The sequence below is a fragment of the Rhinatrema bivittatum genome, chromosome 1 (assembly GCF_901001135.1).
Source record: "Rhinatrema bivittatum chromosome 1, aRhiBiv1.1, whole genome shotgun sequence".
NCBI lineage: Eukaryota > Metazoa > Chordata > Amphibia > Gymnophiona > Rhinatrematidae > Rhinatrema > Rhinatrema bivittatum.
Genome location: NC_042615.1, coordinates 789,850,153 through 789,874,525, shown reverse-complemented (window position 1 = coordinate 789,874,525; position 24,373 = coordinate 789,850,153). Strand labels below are relative to the sequence as shown.

General features: G+C 41.1%; 1 protein-coding gene and 1 long non-coding RNA gene across 2 annotated transcripts in view; one reads left to right on the top strand and one right to left on the bottom strand.

Moving 5' to 3' along the window:
* LOC115078160 overlaps positions 1–3,296 on the top strand; it is a 123,329-nt gene extending 120,033 nt beyond the window's left edge. Inside the window, exon 3 of the long non-coding RNA XR_003853079.1 lies at positions 875–3,296. This is a non-coding gene — a long non-coding RNA (uncharacterized LOC115078160). The remainder of the gene's footprint in view (positions 1–874) is intronic.
* EPG5 (ectopic P-granules autophagy protein 5 homolog) overlaps positions 1–24,373 on the bottom strand; it is a 335,394-nt gene that overhangs the window by 118,224 nt on the left and 192,797 nt on the right. Inside the window, exons 27-28 of the mRNA XM_029580866.1 lie at positions 14,956–15,118; positions 7,513–7,655 (exon numbers count right to left, since the gene is read on the bottom strand). Of these exons, the coding sequence (XP_029436726.1) occupies positions 7,513–7,655; positions 14,956–15,118 (306 nt within the window). The remainder of the gene's footprint in view (positions 1–7,512; positions 7,656–14,955; positions 15,119–24,373) is intronic.

Here is a 24,373-nt window from a genome sequence, read left to right as displayed (position 1 = left end):
TACGTGCATCGAAGCCGGGAGATTTGCGTGTCTAGTGGGCCAGCACGCGGTGCATGTATTTTAAGAAGCATCCATGGATAGCGTATCTCCCGGTACATGCACAAAAGAAAAAAGTCGAAAAAAGGGGCAGGATGTGGGCATAGTCTAGATGGGGCATAGGCATTTTGGGAATTTAAATGGAAACCAGCGCATAAGTATTGATGCGCACAAGCGCGCACCAGGGTCCCCTACCACGTAACTTTGCTTCTGCTATGGACGGTGTGTAAGTCATATAACAAAACAAAAATGCTAGTTAGCAGGGTTTTAAGGATTGGGGATAATAGAGTGAAAGGGAGGCAAGTTAGCTAGGGGGTTTAGAAGTCCTTTACTGGGGTGAACTGGGAAAAAGGCTAATTGTGTCGCTGCGCGTACATACTAAACTTCCTCCCACTTACGCAATCAAGATGGCATTCGCAGGTACATGCGTGCATCAATATAAAATTGGGTGTGCATTTACGCACAGATAGCCAATTTTGTAACGCGCACAAATACACGCGTTTGTTATAAAATCGGTGCATCCATGTGCACTGCGCGTGGATCTTCAGTTTGTACTTCATAGTTGAAAGGAAAGCGTGGGTTTGCTGTGTTAAGTGGCCACATGGTACTCACTGTACACGTGGGTTTTTTGTTTGGTTTTTTTTTGTGTGGACGTGCTTGAGACCCCATATAAGGATTTTGTAACTCCATTTGGGATCAGGACCAATAGTTTGTGGAACACTATTCTAAATGCAAATAATTTTATTTTTGTTTTTAAAAATCAAATTGTCCTCTTACCTTTAAAGTGTCTGAAATATATATATATATATATATATTATTATTTTTTTTTTTTTTTAAGGTTTTTAGGTGGAGACGAGATCTCAGGGATTGGTCTGGTGAATGGAGGAATGAAGAATCCAGGAATTAGCATGGGAATGGGATTTTGATGATGGAAGATGAATGAGGAGGAGAGGGAATCTGGAGTGGAAGAAAGGGAGACTCCCTGTGCTCATGCTCAGCTGCCTGCCCTAATGAGTCCATTCATAAGCTGTATCCTGAAGTAACTTACTGCTTTCATAAAGAAAACTTCAAAAACAGGCTATGGAAGCAAGATATAAATTACCCTTCAAATTTTCATTAAGAAATGTTTTTATATTTTCCATGTACAAGTTTTACAAAGAACAATGCACTCGTTTAGACAATTTGTGACTATGCTCAGTGATATAACTACATGGTATTTTAACAGCCACTATGTTTCTTCTACAGATTTCATAACCAGTATCAAGTGAACATTTGCCAGGTTGTTGCAAAACACTTATTAAGAGCTGCAAGGAAATACAATACTTTATAGAAAATGATTCAGACCTCAAATTACCCAAATTATTTTTTAGGCCTCTGGAGAACAAATAGCATAAAATTATCAGGTTTTCCCAAATATTAACTGCTGTAAATAAACAAGATTTATGAAATAGTTGTCCAAAAGAAAAAGCTAAAAGAAAATATGCACCACATTCAAGGCAAGCAATAAGTGGGGCTACAACAAATGTTCTGATAAATTCCTCCGATCTGCCCTCCGATAGGCCCATTCACCCAAATACATGCATGCCTTTAATTTGAATGAAGCCCTCAGATCCAAATATATTTCCGTCAGGATGAGGCAGGAGTAACTCTTGGCTGCATCAGATCTACCTAGCCAATTTTAGGATGGTAACGCTGAATATCAGCACTCACCAGTGTCATTTCATATCAAGTGGACTAGGGGATCCACTTTCAACTTCCTCTAAATCGAACAAAATTTTCCACGGATATTTTCTAGGGTCTCAAACAAAACCATACTAAATTTTTCACCTGGATCTCCATTGGTTGGAGAGCTAGAGGCAGTTAAATGGAGGTCACCTCTGAGTACCATGCTCCGCGCAACCTAAAATGGCCATTTTGTCCAGGTTCTACAGCTCGACAGGGGCCTGAAATTTTGTCAATTAGTACAACTCTTAGTGGTAAATCCCAGTGCAAAGTTTGGAATATAATGTGAGCTTGTCTTCCTTATTATGAGCCAACAAAGTATCTGAAAAATTTTACAATAGAAATTTAAGGTGTATTTTGACTCCTCTTTGCTCCTGATGTACACTTCGATTTAGGCCATAATTGGATCAGTAGTCATGGCCCATGGCCTACATCTAGGATTTTCACTAGGAGGCTCTGCAGCCAACTGGAAAGCAGAGTTGCTTACCTGTCACAGGTGCTCTCCCAGGACAACAGGATGTCAGTCCTCACATATGGGTGACATCATCGGAAGGAGCCCAGCAAGGAAAATGTATGTCAAAGTTTCTAGAATTTTGACTAGGCGCACAGAGCATGTCCAGCATGCCCTAATCTACACGTCCATGCGGGGTCCCTCTTCAGTCTCCTAACATAGAATTACGAAAAATTAAAACTATAAAACATAGGAGAGACAAAACTCCATAGGGTGGCGAGCAGGTTTCATCCTGCTGTCCTAGGAGAACACCTGTTACAGGTAAGCAACTTTCCTTTCTCCTAGGACAAGCAGGATGGTAGTCCTCACACACGGGTGAATTCCTAGCTACAGGCTGCTCCACAACACAAAAGGGGACCAACAAGCACCAACCATATGCCAATGGGCACAACAACTACAGTGCTGTTGGTAACAGAGGGGGAAGTAAAAAAGAAATAGATACCCGATGTCCGTCAATTAACATTTATTTCAAAGGAGACAATAAAACACTTTAAAAAGCCCGACTCAGGCTGAGTTTCACTCCTGTCTTGGAGCTGCTTCAGGGGCTTAATGTGCTTTATATGAGTTATACTGTTCAGCTTGAGGGATTAGGATGGCACTTTTTCCTCAATCAGATTTGCAGTCATTGAATGCAATGTCTAGGAACAGCTGATATTAGAAAAAGAACATTAATCAGCATGGATTGTAATGTGCAGTTTAATGAAGTAGGATGACACTTTTTGCTCTTACTGTCAGTTTTACAGTACTGGATGAGATGTGCAACATGAGTTGATAAATAAAACCGGTTAGATGCCCAGCATGCCCTAATCCACACGTCCATGTGGGATCCCTCTTCACATAGGGACCCCCCCAGAGAATTACAAACTATTTCTGTGGAGACTAAACATAGCACGCTGCACAGACAAGGATATCTGGAAGCAGTATAAGTCCAGAGGGAACTTATAGCAGCTGATACCTCATTGGTTTTATCAAAGAAATAACTACAGGCAATTTATCATTAGCATATAACCTCCTCCACTTTAGTCTGTAGGTCCACTTTAGTCTGTAGGTCTTCCTAGTGGAAGACTTTCGAGAAGCTACCAGGACCCGAGAAACATCTCCAGAAAGATCAAGTGGCTGCAGGATTAGCCTCTCAACATCCAGGCTGTGAGTGACAGGGCCTGGTGATTGGGATGCCACAGCCTGCCCTGATCCTGAGCCATGGGATCTGGGGAAGTACCCAGACTGATCGGTTTCTGGAAGGTCAACTCCCGTAGGAGTGGGAACCAGACTTGTCGCAGTCAATGGGGGGCTAGGAGGTTCATGGTCCCTTGGTCCTGTTGAAGATTCAGGAGAGTCTTTGTGACTAGAGGGAGCAGAGAATATGCATACAGAAGACTCTTGCCCCAATGGCGGGCAAAGGCATCCGAAGTGAGTCTGCTGTTCAACCTATACAGGGAAGATAACTGAGTCACCTTCCTGTTGCAGGGGGACGTGAATAAGTCCACGTCTGGGTTCCACCAGAGGCGGAAGATACGGTTCGCTACCTCCTGGTCGAGGGACCACTTGTGGGGCCTGAAGGTCCAACTCAGTCTGTCTCAGGACCAGATCTGTAACTCTTCCATAGACAGGAAGTACGACCCCCATGCCTCCTTGCTTGTTGACATACCACATGGCAACTTGGTTGCCTATCTTGAACAGGATGATTTAGTTGGCGCCAATCCCTGAAAGATGATAGAGCACACGATCTCCTGGAGCTCCAGGAAATGACATACTAGTTCTTGAGTGGACCACAGACCCTGGGTGTGGAGCCCATCCACATGGGCACCCCACCCCAGAGTAGATGCATCCGTGGTAAGGACAATATGGGTAGGGGGATTCTGGAATGATATTCCCTGTTCCAAATTGGAAAGGACGCGCCACCAGGACAAGGAGTCCCGGAGAGATGGCCTGATGCAGATGTGCCACTGCGACCTTAAGGCCAATTGGGCTCTGCGCATATGCACACGTGCCAAGGGAGTGACATGGATGGTTGTGCCCATATGGCCCAGCAGATTCAACATGTGTCAGGGTGACACCTGCTAGCTCTGTTGAATCATCTCCGAAATGGACACCAAGGCACAGCAGGAAGGCCTTTGCCTGAGCTGTGTCTAGCAGGGCTCCTATAAATTCCAATTGAGGTGACGGGCTGAGGTGAGACCGGGTAACTGATGACAAACCCTAGTGACTCAAATACCCGAATGGTCAAGTGCAAGGACCGATCTGCCCCTGCCCAAGAAGTGCTCTTGTACAGCCAATTGTCCAGATATGGGAAAACATGCACTTCCAGTCTGCAGAGGTGCACCCCCACCATGGCCAGACATTTGGTAAAGACATGTGGGGCCGAAGCTAGCCCGAACGGCAACACTCTGTACTGGAAGAGCTGTTTCCCCACCACAAATCTGATACTTCCTGTGGCCTGGGACGGCTGTGAGAGCTCACCTTTTGGGAACGGGAGCGAGGGACCAGAGGCTAGTACTTCCTCTGGTGGATGCTTTTCTGGAAACAACAATTGTTTCTATGGGGTGGCCAGTAAAATGACCTGGCAAGTGTTCTAGAACATGAACGTGAATATTTTCCTGCCCTTCAAGTATCCTGCTTCCAAACTGGTCAGTATTTAGCTTATATCTATGATAATTCCTGGTGGATTGGCCATATATGCGAAGTCATTTTACTGGCCACCCCATAGAGACACATGTGTTCCAGAAGAGCACATTATTGCTACCCTTGATGCATCCATAACAACTTCATCTGGCAGGCAGTACATTTATTCACATGCCACTTTGTCATGCATTGATGGGATATTCAAAAGCATGTGCAAGGCAGGAAAAAAGATCAAGTACATTTTTGTGAAATCTGCAGTTTAAGTATTCTCGTATGTAGTGTCTTGCCTTTTCTTGTTTTGTGCTTAAATAAAAGCTTGGAAACCTGTGGCTGGTACCTTGTCTGGCTGTCTCGAATGGCCCCTAGGTGATGGAGTTGTCAATTTTGCTGAACTGGCAGTGACTCAGCCACCACTGACCAATGCAAGGTTAAAAAAAAAAAAAAAAAGTCAGCATACAAAGTTTTGCACTGACTTTGATGACTAATTTATGAAAATATATCTAAACAAATATGTGTCAAAAGCTAAAAGTGTGGTAAGCACAGTAAACTGAGCTGCATTGTAAAATTTCACATCTCTAGCTCCTTTGCATGTTTCACAGTTGGATGCCCTCCCCCCTGCTCTCTCACCCTCTCTCACATCCCCCTCTCCTCTCACACACAAACACATTCACTCTCATCGAGGCCTTCTCTTTGCCGTGAGCGGAGCATGTCCTGCGGCACATGGGGGCCTTCATCTTCGCACACTCCGTTCACGGCATGGTAGGGTCTCCTCCACGCAGGGGGGGAATTCTGCGCAAATCCTGCGCTCCACAGTAGCACAGAATTCCCCCAGGACTAGAAGATATGCAAAATATAAAGAAGGGATCTAGCTAAGCTCAAGGAATGGTCTAGGATCTGGCAGCTAAGATTTAATGGTAAAAAATGTGGAGTTTTACATTTAGGCTGCAAAAGCCCAAGGAAGAGGTACAGTTCATGGGGATGAAATTTTTCTAAGAATCAAAGAAGAGCTGTATCTGGGGAAGTCATCATATTTGATAATCTTCAGGTAGCCAAACAGATGGATAAAATGATTGGAGTCGTTCCAGAAGGTGGCTACTAAAATGGTCAGTGATCTCTGTTCTAAAGTATTTGGGGACAAACTCAATGATCTAAACATTTTTATTTATTTTTATTTATTTAACATTTTTTTTATACCGACAACCGTTTGCACATCGTATCGGTGTACAATGAAACTCAAAACAGGTAGGCAGAGCCTTTACATGGAACATTAATTATAAAATTTGAATTAAAAGGTATAACTGGAAGACTTTCAGGAAACAAAAGGAAGGCAGGGCAATTCCTGGAACAGTAGCTGTAAAATTAGAGATAAAGGTGTTTCAAAAAAAAGAAACAAAAAACATAAAAAACAGGTTTTATAAAAGTTAAGAAATATATGTACAGGATATTTACAAGGGAAATCAAACAGTCTTGTGGGAGAAGTTTTATACATTATGTGGAAGGAGTAGTGGGAGGGTAGGCTTGTTGGAAGCCTAAACATATATGCCATACAGGAAAGGTGGGAACGAGGAGATATGATAGAGACATTTACATGCTTCCAAGGTTTCCATGCACCGAAGGTGAGCCTCTTTCAAAGGAAAGGAGGATCTAGAACAAGGGATGGGATGAGGGTGAAAGACAGACTCAGGAGTAATCTAAACAAATATTTCTTTACAGAGAGGGTTGTAGATACATGCAATACCCTCCCTGTGGAGTGGTTAAGACAAACCAAGATTTCAAGAAAGCATGGAATAAACACAGGGAATTTCAGAGAGTGATAGGAATTGTAAACTGAATTTGTTGTTGTGGATAGGCAGATTATACAGACCATACACAGTCTTTGCTGTCACATTTCTCTGTTTCTATGATGGCGAGCTAGGGGGAGGGTTGACAAGGGGCAGGGGTTAATAGTCTGATATATTTAGTTTAGGTATTTGGTCACTCAAGATTAAGACCAACTTAACTAGGTAGCACAGAAAATCAGCACTAGAAGACTAACATTTTCCACCAACCAAACCCCACCCTTGGAGCAAGCCACTTTCAGGCAGATACAGTAAAAAATGCAGGAGAGCCGGAGTTCCGGGTTGAGCATCCCCTCTCCCGCACCCAGGCACCTCTCCTGGGGGTATGATTCTCTATTTAAATGAGGTGATGCGCTAATAAGGAGGCGCTAGGAACAATAGCGTGTCCCTACAGCCTCCTTATTAGCGAAGAGGTGGCTTTCAGTATCCCGGGCAACTAACTAATAGGCTCATCAACATGCATTTGCATGTGATCAGCGCTATTAGTTTTCGGGGGTTGGCTGTGCATTTTCGACATGCAGTTACCCTTACAGTATAAGGGGTAATAGACGCGGGTTGGAAACGAACAGCCGAGCGCACCGTTCTATATCGGCCTGTTTCTGAGCAGCTAAACTTAGCCATCTAGTGAAATTAAACTTAGATGCTCAGCTAGGTACTTTTTCAAAGGCTCTGATCTAGCTGGCTAGAGAACTTTGAAAATGTACTCCAAGCCTTAAGCAGTGTAAGTCTAATGCTGAAAATAAATGAGTAATTTAGCAAAAGTGAAATGACAGTGCAACTTACGTTATAAAGTTTTCCACATGCACTGCTGCTTCTGTGATGTTCAGAGGAGGTGCTTTTGTGGCTTCTGTTTGTAACTGTTTTACTTCTTTGCGCAAAACATGAAGCTGTTGGCTCACTGCTTCACTCATGTGCATGCATTCAAACTGAGGAGAAAAAGCCACAGATAACAATTACTTGATAAATGAAAAGTAATTGTGCCAATTCAAAGTAAACCTGTTCTGCCACTGTCACCATCAAAATGCAAATGACAGCAATCATTACAATTACTTACATAATACCTATTTATGCACAACATTTGTGCAAATTGGCATGCTTGCTAATAACAGCACTTCATTAGGATCCAGTAAAACTGTAAAGAGTAAAAAGTAATTTTCAATTGAAACTTAATTCTTCCCCTTCTATTTGTGAAAACATATTTTAAGCACTGTTCTTATAAGATAGGGCACTGAGGGGAAATTATTTTAATCTCTCAAATGCTAAAAGCACCAAACATTAGGAACTACCACTTTGATGAGCACCAAAGTTAGTGGAATGAATGAATGGTGTGCTTACCAAGTGCCAATAGTTATTTGTGGCACAGATCTGAGATCACTGAGGTAGGAAACTGAAGCCTCTGACTGGCTGATGGCTCCCTTTCAATTCATATTGCAAAGAATACAATGGGTACAGACAACAGACACTGCACATATAGAGGCTGTGCAATGTCCAGCTAAGTGATGACCGTTGAATATCCGGCTACATTCAGCGTTCTTCACTTAGCCAAATAAGCACTTATCCAGCTAAGAAGATAGCCAGATGTCTAACGGGTGGGCAATAGATGGATCGAAGAGGAGCTACTTATCCATCTATCATAGCCGGATAAGTGCCGATATTCGGATTTATCCATCTACGATAGATGGATAAGTTAGACCTGCTCAAAAGCAGATTTAAACTTAGCTGGATATGAGTTATCCGGCTAAGTGGTGATTTCTTCAGGGATATTCAGTAGCATTGCCCCGTGCTGCTGAATATCCCACATGTTAACTGGATAACTCTGAATATTGGGCCCATAAAATCTAAGAACCAGTTTTATATTCTGAGCAAAAATATACTTAAATAAAAGCCTGCAAATCAACTTGCTTGCTTAATTTTGAAATAAGCACATTTTTGCATTCAAATTGTCCGTTTTGGAACAAAGACAGTGTGTGGACTTTTTACCCACGGACTTTGTATCGATTTGCAAAGTGAAAAGGAGTGGAGGAATAGCCTAGTGGTTAGAGCAGCGGGCTATGAATCAGGAGACCAGGGTTCAAGTCCCACTGTCACTCCTTGTGACCTTGGGCAAGTCACTTTACCCTCCATTGCCTCAGGTACAAACTTACAGGTCGATACAGTAACGTTGAGTTAAAGATTCCCCATCTGTAACGTGCTGGGAGCGCACAATACAGACGAGTAAGGCCATTCAGCGATACAGTCTCCAGTTTCACGCGTCCTTAGCGCTTCCTAAACCCTTTCCTAAACCCTTTCCGCACCCAGCATGTAAATGAACGAAAAAGCTGTATAATGAAGGAATTAGCTATTCCACTGCGATACTGTAACGGGCGCTAATATTATCTCCTCCGTAACCCGCTGTTCTGCCGCGGCCTTAACCTGCTAGTTTACCGCCTCCCCCTAGTAGGAGTTAGTGTAGTGTAGTGTAGGGTAAAAACATTGCTTACCCGCCCTGGTCCCGTCCGGTCCCCTCCTCCCGAAGCAAAAAAAAACCAAACGAAAAAGTAGCAAGGCTCGGGCCTGCTACGGTAAGTGTAAAAAACAAAAAACCTGTGTGTTATATAAAAAAATAAAACAATTTTAAATACCTGTCGGAGGGCCGTGGGTCCAGGCAGCCGGTGGGGCGGCGGGCAGCCATCAGCGGCATCCGGTAGTCCCTTCTCCCTTCCTCCCTGCCTGGATGAGCGCCAAAATCGCACGGGCGGGTCGGCAGCGGGGGGGGGGGGGGCCGCAGCAGGATCCGGGAGCGGCGGGTAGGCAGCAGCGGGGTCCGGGGGGGCAGCGGCAGCAGGATCCAGGGTCGGCAGCGAGTTCCGGGGGGCGAGTAGCGGCAGCGTGTTCGATCGGGCAGGCAGGTAGGTGGCAAAATAAAGATGGCCGCCTGCACGGGGGAAAGCTGCAATTGGCCGCTGAAGACGTGACGTCACACCCCGTGACGCCAAACGTCGTGACGTCACGTCTTCAGCGGCCAATTGCACGATTTTCCCGTGCAGGCGGCCATCTTATTTTGCCACCTACCTGCCTGCCCGATCGAACACGCTGCCGCTACTCGCCCCCCGGATCTCGCTGCCGACCCTGGATCCTGCTGCCGCTGCCCCCCCGGACCCCGCTGCTGCCTACCCGCCGCTCCCGGATCCTGCCGCCGCCCCCCCCCCCCCCCCCCCCCCCGCTGCCGACCCGCCCGTGCGATTTTGGCGCTCATCCAGGCAGGGGAAGGAGGGAGGAAGGGAGAAGGGACTACCGGATGCCGCTGATGGCTGCCCGCCGCCCACCGGCCGCCTGGACCCACAGCCCTCCGACAGGTATTTAAAATTGTTTTATTTTTTTATATAACACACAGATTTTTTGTTTTTTACACTTTTTACACTTTTTTACACTTCCTGGTGCCTGTCATTTCAAATGTCATTTGAAATGACAGGTACCAGCGCACCCAGGTTACTGTATAGGCGCTGTTACAGCGCCTATACAGTAAAATGGGTTGCGCGGGCATAACCCTTCCCTACCGCTTCACAGCCGCGGCATGCATTTGCATGCGATTAGAAGAGAGAATCAGGTGTTAGGTCAGGAGAACTGTGCGTGCGGGGAGGAAGGGTGCGCCTGACACTGCCGCACTGTTTTTACCGCGGCCTTACTGTATCGAGCCGTTAGATTGTAAGCCCTCTGGGGATAGGGAAATACCTACAATACCTGTTTGAAATGCTGAAAAAAGTGTGAAAAGCAGAATATTTAAAAAAAAAAAAAAATTCACAGGCGCCATCACTTTGAAATCTGCCACGGGTACAAAGCATGCACGGTCACTTGCACCTGCATGTTCTGCAGTTAGACTGCTAGTGAAAAAGGATGGAAAAAAGGCAGGAATAGGTTATCTTTGCGCATACTTTTCTTCCCTCCCCTGGTGACTGACATGGCTTAAAGGACATGCGTTGAAGATCACCAGGCATATTTTTTAGCCATAGTGAGGGAGGGCAGTTTTCAGACTGTGAGTTAACTTAGGTAAGGGGGGAAAAATGCACAGGAAAAAAATGTGCCAGCAAACTCTTAAGCACAAAGCATGGTAGGACTTTGCCTGAAAGCGCTAAACTTAAGAATCAGGCAAAAGCTTTCCACAGAATTTTTCCCTTCTAGAAGTGAAATCCTTGGGCCAAATTGTGTCCTTCTGAAAACAAAAGAACTGGCCAGCTTGCAAAGCTGATTCTACTATTAGGCATTAACGTCGACTGGTGTCACCCACAAAATTGCTGTGTTCTAGGCAGAGGCTTTTATGCATGAGCACACAGCTCTGCCGATGACTACTGATCAGTGCCAGTATGGCTAAATGGTGCAGTGAAAGAAACGATCAAAGCCAAAAAGGCATCCTTTAAAAATGGAAAGCAATGTCTAAAGAGGAAAATAGAAAAGGATACAAGCAGAGCCAAATCTTAAAATTATTACACAATTACTAACTCAAATGAAATTAATCTTAAACTTAGAGAAATCTGTTTTTATGATTTTAGACCAGAAAAATGTTAACTCAGAAAAGAAAGTGGTAACCCTCAATGATATAACCAATTACAATTCGTGGACACAACTAGGAACTTAGGCATAATCATGGATTATGAATTAAATTTTAGAGCACATATCTCTAAGAAAGTTAAAGAAGGGTTCAGTAAACTGATGATGTTAAAACGCTTGAAGCCATTCCTTTCAAATAAAAATGTCAGAACAATACTCCAAGCTCTGTTATTAACTGAATTAGACTATTGCAATTCCACAATGCTAGGACTCCCAAAAGTGACATTGCGCCCTTTACAGGTCCTGCAAAATACTGCAGCTCATATTCTTTCAAATACCAGAAAAAAGGATCATATCACTCCAATTTTAAAGGACTTACATTGGTTGCCAGTAGAAAGTAGAATAATATATAAAACCTTATGCATTATCCACAAAATATTATATGGAAATATGTCTGCATGGTTAAATTCTACAATAAAACTACATATCCCTCAGAATAATCTCAGGTCCGCCAATAAAGCCCTTCTGACAGTACCAACAGTAAGGTCTGCACACTTAAGCGAAGTAAGGGCCCGTGCAATTTCTATTGCTGGACCGTCCCTCTGAACAAACTGCCCCAAGAACTATGGCTACAAGATAATCTGAAGAGATTCAGGAAAGATCTAAGCGGCTTTTTAAACAAGCTTTTGGAATGGTCACTGAAGTATAATCCAGGTTTTTTTATATGATCTATTCTTCCCCTTTTTAGTCTGTTCTTATCTTTTTAATATTAATTTTAGTCCTATTTTATAAAGTTTTATAGAATTTTATTTCTGGATATTTTAAGATATATTGTTATTTTCTCTTTCTTTTATCATGTTCTTAAAATGTGACTATTGTAAACCGTAGAGATAGAACTTGTTTCTGTACAACGGTACATAAAAACTGTATAAATAAAAATAAAATAAATAAATTAGGTGTAAGCCACTAATAAAGCAGGCTAAGACAGACTTGCTAAAGAAGAAAAACCTTATCAAGTATATTAGAAACAAAACATGCAAGGGAGTCAGCTGGGCCATAGATGATCAGGGGATAAGAAGGGCACTCAGGGAAGATAAGGCCATAGCGGAAAAATTAAATCAATGTTTCACTTCAGTCTTTACAGAGGAGGAGGATGGGGAGACACATTTATTTATTTTATATACAGTTGTTCCATGTTTAGATCACAACGCTTTACAAAGTGATCTTCATAGTTATTACTCAATAGACAAACAAAGGTTGGTTACAGCGTTGTTATTCATTGAATGCAACGATATTAACAAATGAAGTTATCTAGAGTGTATTAATAATTGATCTAGTCTTTAAGGTAAAGAGTAAGTTAAACCGAAATGATAGTTTTCACATTGTAGCCAGAGGGATGTTTGAGAATCTTATATTCTCTCATTTGATTTTGTCTTCATGATTTGATTATATTTTTTTTTTATCCTTAATGTCTTTGTGGTTCAGTCTATTCTGCAGTTTTTATGTTAGTTCATAAGCATTTTTAAATAACCACGTTTATAGTTCACATTTAAATTTCTTTCTATCTGGTAAAATATTCAACTATTTTTTCTAGGGGATGACTCCAGCAAGGTGGGGTACTGGAGGTTGGCAACTTTGCCTAATTTTTCCTGGGGGGGGGGGGGGGACTGTGGCCCCCCAAGGGCTTTGTTATATTTCAAGAGGGGCATTGGAAATGAGACAGGAACCTGTGGTAAATTTTTTTTCGGGGGGGAGGCAATACAGGACTGCTATTTACCCAGATATCCTTTGAAGACATCTGGTTAAGTGGCTGGTTATATCCAGCTACAAAAGGCTGCATAACTTTAGAGTAACCAGCCATATAAAAAAGCTGGCTGGTTCAGTTTAAAGTCATCCAGCTAAAGGTAGCCAGATAATTTTAATCGAGTTATCTAGCCAGATAACTTGTCCACCCAGTGGCTAGCTGAACATGAACCTCATAGAGTATAAAGCAAGTTTACTTATAGAAACATAGAAATGACGGCAGAAGAAGACCAAATGGCCCATCCAGTCTGCCCAGCAAGTTTTGCACTTTTTTTTTTCTCATACTTATCTGTTACTCTTGGCTCTTAGTAACCTTTTGGTTCTATTTCCCTTCCACCCCCACCATTACTGTAGAGAGCAGTGTTAGAACTGCATCTAAGTAAATTATCTACCTTAATTAGTTAGGGGTAGTAACCACCGCAATAAGCAAGCTACACCCATGCTTATTTGTTTACCCAGACTATGTAATTCAGTCCTTGTTGGTTGTTGTCTATATATAGATCCACTTTTCTTCATTCCCCCTGCCATTGAAGCAGAGAGCTATGCTAGATATGCATTGAAAGTGAAGTATCAGTCTTTCTCCCCTGCCTTTGTTCTCCATAGACAGTAAGATGAATTAGCCATGATATGTGGGGTGATGACACCTGACCGCGTCAAACAGACCCTATTCTTTCAGCTCATAGAGATTTTGCTCTAATGAGCATGTGTGAGATTTCCTGCACCAGTGTTGCCTCATTAGCCCCTCAGTCAATTTTGGAGCTATGTTTAGCTAGCTAGTGGACTCTCCAGGGAGGTGGGCAGGTATTACTCATGGCTAATTCATCTTGTTGTTTACAGAAATCACTGTTTAAGGTATGCAAACTTGCTTTCTCCATCAAGCATGGCTGAATTAGCCAACAGAGGGCTGCAGTGAAGCACTTACTGGAAAACAACATTTTCTATGAAGAACTTTTTTTTTTTTTTTTTTAAATAGCACTGAAGAGACAATATAGTAATAGAAAAAGAATTCTATAACTGGATACCAAGAAATATCATTAAAGACAAACATAGGATACACATCTGTGCTGATGCTCAGATGAAAAAATGACCGAGGGGCTCATGAGGCAACGCCCGCACAGGAACTCCTGCTCATGCTCAGTAGAGCAAAAGTACTATGAGTTAAGAGAGAAGGGCCAGTTTGGCATCATCAGATGATGTCACATCATGTTTCATGGTTCAATCAGCCCTGTTTGTCAACAAAGAATGAAGGGTTTCCACTTTTAGAAACTAAGCCGGGGGGGGGGGGGGGGGCGGGGGTAGTTTTCACTAACTCCTCTAATTGCAAGGTAGTTTCATTCTGAAATTTGCTGGTGTAAAGTATGCAGTTTGCACAGGCATCCAATCAGGTGTAAAACAACATGTGTACCTATGAAAATGCAAATCTCCACAAGTCATTTACTCTCTCCTGACCTAAACAAACTTATGGAAGTACCTCTTTATAATTCAGGTTAAAACATGAGTGCTATGGAAACCTGTATGTACTTTTTAGCCAAATATATGGGGCAAGAATCAGACAGGGCTATTTACCTGGGCAAATGGCTTTGAAAGTTGTCCTCTAAAGATGTATAGTATACTGTGTCCCTTTCCTAGTTGTACAATTTTTATCAACTGAGGCATCAGAAAATTATCAAATTGTTTGACAAATCTATAGCAGATGGTAAGAAATGGTATTTATCTTTTTTTATGGATTGGAGCTTGCATGGCTGCTGGTTTGACAGCTCAGTAGGGTTTTTGTATCTAACCAACGACAGCTAAAACCTTAACAGTCTTCTCTAAAAAAAAAGTCAAGAAATCTAGAAAGATACATGAGAAAGAGCTAAATTGCTTATTTCAGCAAAAGAAAACAATTAGAAATCCCACCTGGACAGTTACAAGTGCAGCTCCAGCACAGCTCCTATTCGAAGTCCCACGGCATTCGAGCTCCATGTTAATTTGTTCTTCTCTGTTCACATACAGTTTGGACAAAAAGTCTAATATCTCTCCATCTAGAGCTACTTGCTGCGATTCCCGAAGAGTTGCCATTCTGGAACAAATAGCAAATATTTGTAAGATAAACACCCAGATTCATTAATCCGAAGGTCATAAAATATTTTTGCTCTTTTAGTAAACTCCGTGTGTGATGTACAGGCAAATAAACAACTCTCTGTATTTCAGAGAAATCTATCAATTTCTCAGACAGATGATTTGCAACAAAAGAATCATTTAGCAGGAATATTTAACATTTATCGTTTAAAATATTTTTAATAAATTTCATTTTGGAGTACTAATGCTTTTTCTTGTAAAAGGATTGCTATTTTCCCACTTACTAAGTTATCGGCATTGTAATATCTATTCTGCAATTGCTGTGTTCAAATGACATGGAAAAGCGGGAGCACAACAGAATGAATAAAGAACCCGGTGCCAACCATCTGCCCAAGCTGCAACAGATGCAATCATCTTCAACTGGAAGGATTACCAAAAAAGATTCACGTAAGCAGGTTTAACTGCAAAGTCTACCAACTTGAAATATACTGCCAGAATCCACAGGGTGTCCTAATTACCACAAATGTGATGTGTAATTCCACTTCAGTTACAGATCACAATCTCCCACAAATTTTAAAGGAGGACAGAGTGAGGATTTTAATTACTATATATTTAACACCTACACAGATTGAGCTATGTTTCCATATATTGCCATGGCCCCAGTAACCACTGTATATTGAAAATTTCCCCAGCTGTTTTAAAATATCACATTGAGGTCCCATGACATTGTGGATGACTTCATGGGAAGCTGTGTATGTAGCAAGCGCCGAATAAATCTGATATCTAAGTGATATCCCTCTGTTACTTGTTTAAAGCCCATCTAAAGAGTCACCTTTTTGAAACCGCTTTTAATTATTATGCCTGATTGTCTGCTTTTAGTCTTATGAACTTTCTTTTCTTTTTAATCATTGTCCTGCTTTATAGTCTCTTGCCGTGTATGTTTGTTTATTAGACTTGTAAGCTCTATTGAGCAGGGACTGTCTTTTTGCATGTTTGTAAAGTGCTGCATATGTCGTGTAGTGCTATAGAAATGTGTTGTAGTAGTAGTAGTAGTAGCAGTAGCAGTAGTAGTTGTAGTAAAAGAAATTGATCTTCCTTCTACGTAATGGTGATAAGCACTGAAATATACTCCAACAGAGCCAACTTTAAGTCCAAATCAACAAGTACTTTGCATGGTGCACTTTATGTTACTAACAATAATTGCTACCTGCATGAACGCCCAATCCACCCTGACCAGATGACATCACTCATTTAAAGGCAACTATAGGCAGGCTTTCACCTAAGAGTCTGCCCCTTTCTGTACCTCTTAGCGGGCCAGGGTGCAGGGCGTGCTGATCAAATTTCAGTTAGTTGAATTATGATTATGCAGGTTAGTTTTTGGCTGTTATGTCCTTAGTTTTGGATACTGATAGTGGTATATTTGGAGAAGATTAAAACGACATGTGAAGCAGAGGTGTTAATGACATCTGCTATACCGGTTATTATCAGGAACCCAGGAGAATGTTTTTTTACAATGAGTTCTGTATGCACTCAGCAACAATCAATTTATATTAATAGATGAGATGTTAGATATTTTTAAGTGGGTTACTTGAATGCAAAATTAGTTAATCATAAGGTTCATATTTTCAGATATTATTAATAACTGAATCCTGGCGCAATGACTTTGATGAGTTGTTACTATCAACTCTGTCCACCAGGATTTGCATATATGGAGCAAGTTCGATAAGTAAAACACAGAGGAGACATTTTAATAATTAGGAAACTTCTGTGTGTAATTGAGTCGCCTATAAATGCATTAATTGTAAAAATCTTGGATTGGACTGTTCATTTATTATAACATCCCCCCAGCTGTGTAATATCTCAAATTATGCAGCTGGCTAAACATCTAGTTCATTTACAGCTTTGTTATGAAAATCTAATAATAATTGGTGATTTTAACTTACAAGTGGGTTGCAATGACTCCATATATGAAGAGAATTATTAGCTATTATGACTTCTGCAGATCTTATACAATTAATTCAGAAACTTACAAATAATGCTGGTCGTATATCTTTTTTGCCATAAAAGTTGATTAACTAATAATTGTTTATTTATTTATGAACTTTTCTTTGCCGACATTCGTAAATTCAGTCTGTGCAAAATGTACTCCTTCCTTGAACTGATCATACATTGATTCTATTTAAGTTAAAAGGAATTAAGGTATTTACTGTTATGAATCAAAAGTTAATTAAGCCACGAGGCCCAGAGTAGATTTAGAAAACTTTCATACGGGCTGGGATCTGACAGCTGAACATTCCGAGGATAGTGTTAATAGTTGGCATCCAGCATTAGCTGCTGCCTATGATAAGGTAGCCCCACTCAAAACCATTGGTTTTAGAAGTGGCGCCATGGCTTAACCAGGATTTAATTCAGCAAAGACAGACTCTTAGAAGAATTAAAAGATGCTGGTGTAGACACCTTAATAGTAAAAAAAGATTTATATTGGATGATATTAAAAGATTATGAGGTCAATATCCAAAGCCATTTAGCCAGATAAACCATACGTTATCCATCTAAATAGCAAGTTTCTGAATACTGAGCATCTTGTCCGGGTGACGAGACAGTTTACGCTTCCGGTGCTGCTTGTGACGCAGGGAGGGAGGGAGGGAGTTCATACACTTCTGGTGGTGAGAGGGAGGGGCTGAGGGGGGTGGTGACACAGGATATTAGGATTGCAGGTGGGGGGTCTGCACCTGATTTAATTATATTAATAGAACCAGGGAAGGGTCAACCTCCGGTCCCAGAACATTTTTCTTAAATTGAGGAAAGTATTAAGGGGTATTGAATGCACAGCATCTTTTTGGTGGAGGGGGGAAGGAGATAATTGAGCTGCAAGGCCCTTTTAAGTCTTTTTTTTTTTTTTTTTTTTTTTTTTAATAGCGCTTCTTAACTGGATATCTTGTGAAGAAATTGGAGATAAATAATGAAACTTCTGTAAATTGTGAAGGAGTAGCCAGTTATTTAGAAGACAAGGTTGCTAAACTACAAGTCGTGCATGCACATAATAGCAGTGTAATTGAAGTGCAGCAGTAAATTATAGACCCGCCTATTGTTTGGTTTCAATTTAGACGGGTGACTCCAGAGGATGTGCCATCAGCTTTTTTCCAGCTGAATCTACCTATTCTCATTTAGATCCCTGCCCTTTTGGTGTAATACAGGGACTAAAGGACATATCCTATGGATCTGTAATCCAAATTATAAATAAATCATTGGATGAGGGACTTTTAGTAGAGATTTTTTTTTAAAAGGGCAACATTTAGACCACCGCAAAAGAACTCTACACTTTTGGTGGATACTGTTTCAAACTAACGCCCTATCTCAAATATTCCCCTTTTAGACAAAGTTTTTGAGAAACATATTCTTAAACAACTGGTGGAGTTTCTGAAAGAACAGAATATTTTAGACATCCAACAATACGGATTTAGAAAGGCCCATGGAGCCAAACCATTGTTGCCATAGATTCTGAATTTCCTGCACTGCAGTTTAGGCACAGGGTGTCCAGAATACTTACTGAATTAGATGTATCCACAGCCTTTGATACGATTAGTCATGAAATATTGCTTAGGCACCACTAGGCTTGTGGGACTGGTAGATCTAATTTTGTGCACTTTCTTTCTTATGGGTAGAAGGCAGTGAGTCCAGATTGGAGATAGGATGCAGCCCTGAGGAATCCTGAAGTCTTTGTCTTCAAAGAGGAACACCTTTGTTAAAATTCTATCATTAACCCTGGGATGGGCTACTGACTTCACTGAGAGTAACTTATTTTATCTATGCATATGACATTCAATTTTTCACCCCTTGCAACCCTCATGGAACCCTCCCAGTAATTCACCACAAGAACTGTTCTCAAATTATCAATATCTGGCTGTTTCAAAATAAATTAATCTTAAATACACAGAAAACAGTAATCCTCTGGATTAGCAGGAGTGCCCCATAGGGGAATATAACTCAAATAACTCTTGATATTATTCTTCCCATTACATTTAAAATCAGAAATGTAGGAGTTATTCTTGATTCTAAATTGACATTTAAGACACAAATTAAAAGAATAGCTTGGGTGGCATTTTTTAAGCTAAAATTATTGAAATTAAAATGTTAACAGCCAAAGACTTTAGAACAGTCATTCAAGCCCTAGTAGTCAGTCATTTAGATTACTGTAATATGCTGCCAATTTGTTGAGCATTCTTCAATTGCTGCAGAATGCCACAAAACTTCTTACTGGTACCACGATTACGCAGCACATTACACCAAAGTTCAGGGAACTTCGTGGGCTCCAGTATAGTGGCAAATAAAATTCAAGATCATTGTAATGATTCATAAAATCCTTTATTCAAAAAAAAATCTTGCAGTTTGAATTAGTTACAGGTTTGGCGAAATTCAGTTTGAATACTGAGAACATCTGCTCAAAATCTATTAGTTACTCCAACATTGCTTAAGTACAGTTTCAAGACAAATGATCTCGATCATGCAGGGTGTGGAGCTTAGAGAAGAAGTTGATCTGAAATTTAGGAAAGTTAAAAGCATTCTTCTCCAAGCAAGCATATTGGTAGATGTTTAAATTCACTGATTTTATTGTGCTGTTTTTAATTATATTGTTTTATACTTGTTTTATTATATAATTGTTTTATAAACATGTACATATTTAACTATATGTGAATTATGAATGTGAATTTTTTAATTCACTCCATTTTACTGAAGGTAGTGGAATATAAAAAGATTAAAATAAATAAAATATGTAGATGGTATTCAAGACGTTTTTGTATAGGACAGAAAGGGTATCTAGGGCCCTGCCCTCACATCAGACAGCAAATCGACTCCATTTGCAATCCTATGATTTTTCAGTGGATTCCTTGCTAGAAGTCAGAAGTACTTGAGACACTGAATCAGAGCAATCACAGAAACATTTTACTCTCAAAATCCAAGCCATGAAGGCAAGAGACTGGGGAATGGAGTGCAGTAACATAATCAGAATTGGAAAAGGGACTAACCTCATCAGCTTCATGATGGAAATATCAAGAAAATTAAAAAAAAAAAAAAAAAAGGTGACTGGATATCTCTTTCACTAGATTGCTGGTTTCAGTCTCTGGAAACCTCTCACAGAGTTTGTGAAAGTTGGATGAATCTAGTTAAACTTTATAACAACTGGTATACTGATTTAGGAGGATTCGTTTATGTATTACATGTTCATTATTCATTTTTTATTTGTGAGAAAATGTATCTTAAGCAGGAGGTACTGAGTATATGTGACATGTGGAGCATGTATGTTTGGTTATATTTTGTGGTTCTTTCTGGTCTTGTTCAATTTGTTTTGTAATGGTGTTATCTTTATAATAAAGTTTTCAAAATTATAAATAAATGGGTAGCTCTGTTAAATTAAGAAAACAGAGTGTGATGCACCTGAGGAACTGAACTGATCATCAAGGCTTACAAAAGGGAAGTTTGGAATACCTTGTTCCCAGCAATTTGACAGCTGCTGCACTATGCAGGAGAATGCAGTAAGAAACCCATTAAGACTAGATATCAAAATAATTGTATGTGTATTTGTTGAAATGAAAGAATTGGAAATGAAGAAATGGAATAATTTTTCTGCTACAACTAGACAATAACTTTTAAACAAGCGCGCGGGCGCACATGTGCATTTGCCGGCACGCACCCAGGCACACAAATCCCGTATCTACCGCATAAGTGGGGAAATTTTACAAGGGACACACACCTCCATTCACAGTTTTCCCAGTTCGTTCGCAGTTAAGGAATAGGACTTCCAAACCCCCTTTTCCCCCCCGATAGGCCTGACCCTTAAAACCCCAGTGACTTGCTTACATTTTGTTTGTTTTATAACTTCCAAGTCATCCATAGCACAAGTAAAGTTATGCAGCAGTGGACTCCGGTGCATGCTGGTGCATGGCAGTGCGAGTAAGAAGTTCTGCATGAGCAAAGCTTTTAAAATTCATCTTTTAGTATCCATTAGACATCTCACAGAGAGACATGTCACGGGGAACATAATAAACTGTTGCGACCATAAGACCATCCTCAACATGAGCTCATATCTGCCGACTATAGTTAACTTCCTCTACTGTGGACACCAAGTTCAAGATTCTGTGAAGAACCCTAGCATAAATCATGTATAGCTGACCTCTTAGGAAATCCAATTGAAGTATTGGGCTCAGACTGAACTTGGGGTAGTTGTTGATGAACCACCATGAATCTAACACCCAGACAGTGTTGCACATCTGCCTCTGCCTTTGCCAGGGAAGGGCCCTTAATAAACCAATGGTCCAAGTAGGGAAATATAAAACCTCCATTTGCATAAAATTGCCACAACAGCTAGGGGAAGAATCTTTCCCCCTTGTGGGAAAGAGAATGAGGCGTATCTCAGTATTCAGCCATTTCCCTCATTCTATTTAATATAAAGATGTAACCTCTGTGTACCCTGATTTGGAATGGATGAATCTTAGCAAAATTTTGAGGAGAAATTGTACGCCTGTTTAAATTCAACATCTTTAAGACTTACTTCTAATAGGCTAAAGCTAAATGCAGCTAAGATGGAGACCTTATGAATCAAAAGACCTACGGTGTCTTTTCTGCCCCTGCATTAACTTTGAAGGGTATTCTGCTCTCAATTGCCAACAATTACCTTAGCTGTGATTATTGATTTGAGCTGTCTTCAACTGCCCAAATATCATTTTGCCATCTTCGCATGCTTCGATAACTCAGTTACCATTTTTTTTCAGAAAGATATGGCTATGACAGAGCATACTTTAGTGATATTGTGGTATGATTACTGTAATGCTATGTATTTAAGTCTACCCAAAAAAGCAATTTTAGAGATTGCAGTCCACAAAACTACAGACTGTTTACTCCTTTATCTACAGTTGCATGATCATATCTCAGAACTGAGATGCTGTCCTTTCTGTTGTCGTCTCTCTCTTGGACAGCCTCTTGCTGGTGTGGGATGAGACTGTGGACACTGCAACAGAAAAGGAAGTCGTCAATACTGGGGGTATGAGCGATAAGACCTCCTGGGGCAATAAGGACACTTATAAGCGAGGTAAGATCTTCTGCCAGAGGGATGGTCTGTTGCTGTGGACAATGAGTGAACCTCCATATTCTGTTCTTTAATCTGCAAAACAGTTTCTGCAGTTTTTCTCCAAAAAGGTTACTGTTAAGGCAGGGTAAGTTGGCTAATTTTTCATGCACATTTTCTTGAATGCTGCTCACTCTTAACCACTCCATGCTATGAGCCTCAATGGAGGCCAGCCGAAGTACATGCTGAGGTATCAAAAGACCCAAAAACAGAGTGGAAAAGATGGTGATTGGTTCTTTCAACTCAAAGAGGGGTGCAGGAGATATTTGTTCTTCAGATTCTGATCAAAGGAAGGGCTTCAGTTTCTGGAAACTATCAGAAATGTACTGGACCATACAGAACTGAAATTGAGCATAGTGCCTGAAAAACTTTGTCAAAGTTATCCAGTATGAAATGGTCCTTATTCGGTGGAGAGTTGGAATGAAGGTGGGTCTTTTTAGCCTTCTTAAAGGTGGGCTCCATAACAATAGAGTGATACAGAAACTGCATCATGCCATAGCCCGGTGATTTATTCAAAGCAGTTTACAACATTACGAGCATAAAACCTGATAAACGCAAATAAAACAATACAAAAGTAAAATAAATAAAATGCTTTTAAGTCTACTTCTGGCAGTGGTGATGCCACAGTAGAGCGTTTCCCACATTCGCAACAGTATTACATCTAATACCGCATATGTAGGCAAAGCTGATGGTTCAGGAAGGAGGTCCAAATTTTTAGGATGCCCATAACTTCCGCTATGGTGTCGGGGTCTTTGCATACCATGACATTAAGTGATATGCCCATTTTTTCCACAAACTTGGAATAAGTAAGTTCTTCTGGTGGCGAGGTATGATCTGGCAGGCTCAAAGGCAGGTCGGAATGAATACCAGTGGAGCTGCCTGGGACTCCCCCTGGAGCAGAACACTGGACCAAGAAAAATGAGGCGAGTTTGGATGGCTCTGCAATCCAGAAGGAGCCAAAATTGGTGGAGGTTGATCGCTGGATGATGACCAAGTGTCCCAAGGATGAGGAAGTTGGTAATGGCAGACCACCTGGCATCAATCTTTCTGGTGAGAAGGGAAGAATGCGACAGGCCGGCAAGCAAGTCTGCAGTGGTGGCTGGAAGGGCTACTTTGGCTCTGGAAGAAGGAGGAGAAAAAAAACTAAACAATGTCAGTAATCTGCTCCATTGCTTGTCGTGATCTCTAGGCTGGTGTCAACAGAGGGGCATCTTCTTCAAAGACCAGCACAGATTCTTGCTCTCTTCCAAGAGATGAATTAGAGGCCAGAGGAAGTATGGAACAAATTGGGTCTGGAGACTGCAAACATAAGCCTTGGAATAGCAATTGTGAAACTGCAAGGCCCTAGTGAAGGAAGGTGTTGTGAATATTCTGGCGTGGAGGCACCAATGCCGGTACACAGCTGGGTAGGCAAAGTTCTCTCAGTATTTCTTGGACTAACGCTCACCTAGTAGCACTGGAGGAACGGGAAATGAAATGGGGTACTTGGAGCATCTGAAATGCCAGGAAACGGCAGAGTGTTGAGACTGCAGCGGTAGATGTGGAGCCTCATCTGAACAAACTGGAAGGACTTTGAATCTTTTTGTACTGTATGAATTGATGCTATTGCTGACTGCATCAATGATTATGCCTTTCTAATTTGCATGCCTTAACGCTCCATACATCGACGAGGGTTGGTGCACTGAATGCTCTGTTGACTGTGAGGTGGACGATTTGAGGCGTCATGTTCCAATGATTATGGTATGCCTTACGTTGAGCACTTGGAGGTGCCATGCGCCAAGCATTCTGATGCGCATAGCATTGGGCATGCTGATGTACCATGCGCTGGGTGCTTCAATGCACTAACGGATCATATCACCCACAGTTCATGGCTAATTCATCCTGCTTATTGACAGAAAAAGTGTATGCATTGTTATAATATGTATACTTTTACCTACTTACAGGGTTGGCAGTTTTCATTCATGTAAGCAGCCATTTAAATGAGTAAATGGTTTTTGAAAATACTCTCAAAATTGAAAAAAATCATCTTAAACAAATACATCAATTTAAAATCAAAACCATGTATCAAAAGATACACTCAATAGTACTTAAAATATCTGAGACATGTGGACTGCCAATTTAAGAGGAGAACCT